Source organism: Apodemus sylvaticus, chromosome 2, assembly GCF_947179515.1.
Source record: "Apodemus sylvaticus chromosome 2, mApoSyl1.1, whole genome shotgun sequence".
Taxonomy (NCBI): Eukaryota; Metazoa; Chordata; class Mammalia; order Rodentia; family Muridae; genus Apodemus; species Apodemus sylvaticus.
This window is the reverse complement of record NC_067473.1, coordinates 103,115,953-103,119,163: the sequence shown is the minus strand read 5'-3', so window position 1 is coordinate 103,119,163 and position 3,211 is coordinate 103,115,953. Positions and strand designations below refer to the sequence as shown.

Below are 3,211 nucleotides of genomic sequence, written 5' to 3'. Positions count from 1 at the left end.
CTAAATGTCAAGGCTTCTAAAATATAAAAGGACTTGTTCAGGTAGGTTTTGGATGAACTCGCCCACCATAAGGTAGTGTCGCATTTTTTCTCTTTTCTCAAGAGCAAAGGGGAGAGTAACCTTCTGTAGCTCTCTATCCAGAGAGTTTAGGGAGGTTTGAATTACAATACATGAATTTACATGAGGAATCATTCTTTATCAAACATGAATGCTTAAGATGAAAGATTGAGACATTATGCATCCAAAGAAAGCTGAGCTTCTTTAAAATAATCCTGTTAGAATGTGAATTTTTAGGATCTGATAAATTTATGAATGTCACGAGACACTGGCCTGTCACCTGTATCTTCTGCTGCATGCCAATCTATTCAAAAGAAGGAACTATGGTTTCTCAACCATATCTGAATTTACATTTCATCTCCTCTCTCTCTCTCTCTCTCTCTCTCTCTCTCTCTCTCTCTCTCTCTCTCTCACCAGCAGCAAGAGCAGAAAAATCTGACACCCGAAATACACTCCAAGAGTCTGTGTTAGTTCTTCAGGAGCAAATGCTCCACAAACCCTAACTAGACTAGGAAACGGATCACCCCTGAGAGTCTAAGCCAAGAAGTCAGAACCCAAAAGAATGGGGGAGGGGGGCCTGGCGGAGCAGGGGCGGGGCTTCAGAATGATTGTCCAGGATACCCGGAAGCGGAGCCACCTGGACCGTTGATGCCTAGCCGTTAGCATGCTGTGGTAACATCCATTGATCTTAGAAGCCTAGGGTGGCAGGATGACATGCTTTGGACTCTATTGTGGGAAGACCCTATTGTTTAAAAATAGCTCAACTGAAATATATGGAGAATGTGGGGCGTGCCCAAGAGGACAAAGGACAAATGAACAGAAGTACTGTCAGCCTTGCACGGACCCCCCGGAACTCTATGACTGGCTTTACCTTGGCTTCATGGCGATGATTCCTCTAGTATCCCATTGGCTCTGCATTGAATGGAACGCAAAGAATAGTAATTCCAGAGGTGCGTTTTTCCAGCAAGTCTCTGCGTTATTAGAATGCAGCATGGCAGCTGTGGTCACATTACTTGTGAGTAATCCGGTCGGCACCCTTGCCATCCACTCGTGCCGGGTACTGATGCTCTCAGATTGGTACACGATGCTCTACAATCCAAGTCCAGATTACATCACCACCCTGCACTGCACTCAGGAAGCCGTGTACCCACTCTACACCATCGTGTTCGTCTATTATGCTTTCTGCTTAGTATTGATGCTGTTACTTCGACCACTACTAGTGAAGAAGATCCAGTGGCACATAAACAAGCCAAACCAGCTGGAAAACATTTACACAGCCCTGTACTTCTTCCCGATTTTGACCGTGCTGCAAGCAGTTGCAGGAGGCCTCTTATATTATGCCTTCCCATACATTGTTTTGGTGGTATCTTTGGCTAATCTGATTGTATACCTGGTTTTTGCCAAAGTAGAGAGCTACAGTGATCTCATTAGAAAGGACAGACTTCTGGTTCTCCTCAGCCACTGGTTTCTTCACGCCTATGGCTTACTCGCTCTCTCCAAAGGGCGACAACTTGAGCAAGATCTGCTCCTTTTAACGTTGGTGCCTGTCCCCACTCTATTTTACTTTTTCACTATCAAATTTACCAAACCATCACGGATAATCTCCGAAGGATCCAAAGCACACTGAATATAAAATAGGAAGAAACAACACTTAAGTGTTTCTAAAGTTAAAAAAGTAAAGAAAAAGTTTAAATGTATCAGTATCATTCTGTTTCATATGGGAACAGTATATCTTTTTAATGATTTGTTTTCATTTTTATTTATGTGTGTGTGCGCGTGCGTGTGTGTCTCCATCAGTTATGATACACTGGTGTGAATGCCTGTGGAAGCCAGAAGGGGACACCAGATCCCCAAGGATTAGAGTTTCAAGAGGTTGTGAGCCCATGATAAGGGTGTTGGGAATTGAACTTACTCTCTGGAAGAGCAGCAAAAACACTTAGGTGTCGAATCATCTCTCCAGGCCCAAGGGAACAGTAGATCTTCATGCTCATTTTCCTTCTGTTGTTCATGTTAAGTTCTTTGACTAACATCTTAAAGTTACACTTGGGAAAAAAAAGTGTGTGTGTGTGTGTGTGTACACACACACACACACACACACACACACACATATATATATAGTAGTATATATACTACTATAGTAGATATATATATATATATACTCTAGTATCTACTAGAATCGTGCTAGGAAGTTTGAACTATTCTTTGGTACATAGTAGTGATTCTGTGTCTCTACTAATGGGAGTGTCCCTCCCATCTTCTTATGAAAATCCTTAACAGTTAAAACAGGAAAGCTGTAGCACTGGCTAATTATTTATTCTTGTTCTGTCTCAATTTGGTTTTCACCTTTAAGGCATTACAATGACAAACATCCTTATGGGATGTGACAGCAAATATAGAAATAAATTATGGGGGTTTGCTGAGGTTTTATATTTGTTTTTACAATACATTAATAATACGGAAAACACGGAGCTTTCTGTTTAGAAATAGGTGGTTTGAAGATGTGTTCAGATTATTGATTATTGATTGTCTCTGCAGTGAAGAAAGCTTGATAAGCCCAGTCCCTTGCCTTCCGAAGCCTAGGTTCACTCTGACTCACCCCGCAGCCTGATTGTAACATTATACAAAGGTCTTTGTTAACATAGACAAGCACTCTCTTTGGAGGGAGTCATGTATAAAACAAATGGTCCCATAAAAGTGAATTGTACTGATGGAGTCTTAAACAGCAACCTGAGAAGAATGGCAGGGGAAAGGCACACTCAGGCTGCATGAGAAGGCACTGAGAAAAACCTCACCAGAGGTTCCCAAACTTGGTCTGGCAAACAGCCTGAAGGACGTTCTCAAACTATAATATCCTTTGGACAGTTTGGCAACTTGACACAGCCCATAATCACCTAGAAAGACAGTCTCAGTGAGGGATTGGATCGGGGTGGCCTGGGAGTGGGTCTGGACGGCTTGTCTTGATCGCTTAGTTGATGAGGGCAACCCAGCCTGAAAGTGGGGGGCACTGTCCCCGGAAGTGGAGAGACAGGACTGAGCACAAGAAAGCCGACAAGCATTAACTCACATCTTTCTGCTCTTGACTGCGTGTGATGTGACAGCTGCCTCAAGGTTTCGCTGCTTTGATTGCTCAAAATGATAGACTGTAATCTAGAAT

The 3,211-nt window shown here is 42.8% G+C and overlaps 1 protein-coding gene across 1 annotated transcript; it reads left to right on the top strand.

The window, feature by feature from the left end:
• The first annotated feature begins 766 nt into the window (after positions 1-766).
• Positions 767-1,684, top strand: LOC127677508 (JNK1/MAPK8-associated membrane protein-like). The gene has a single exon (XM_052172579.1). It carries the CDS (start codon positions 767-769, stop codon positions 1,682-1,684), a length of 918 nt encoding a protein of 305 aa, XP_052028539.1.
• Positions 1,685-3,211: the final 1,527 nt, after the last annotated feature.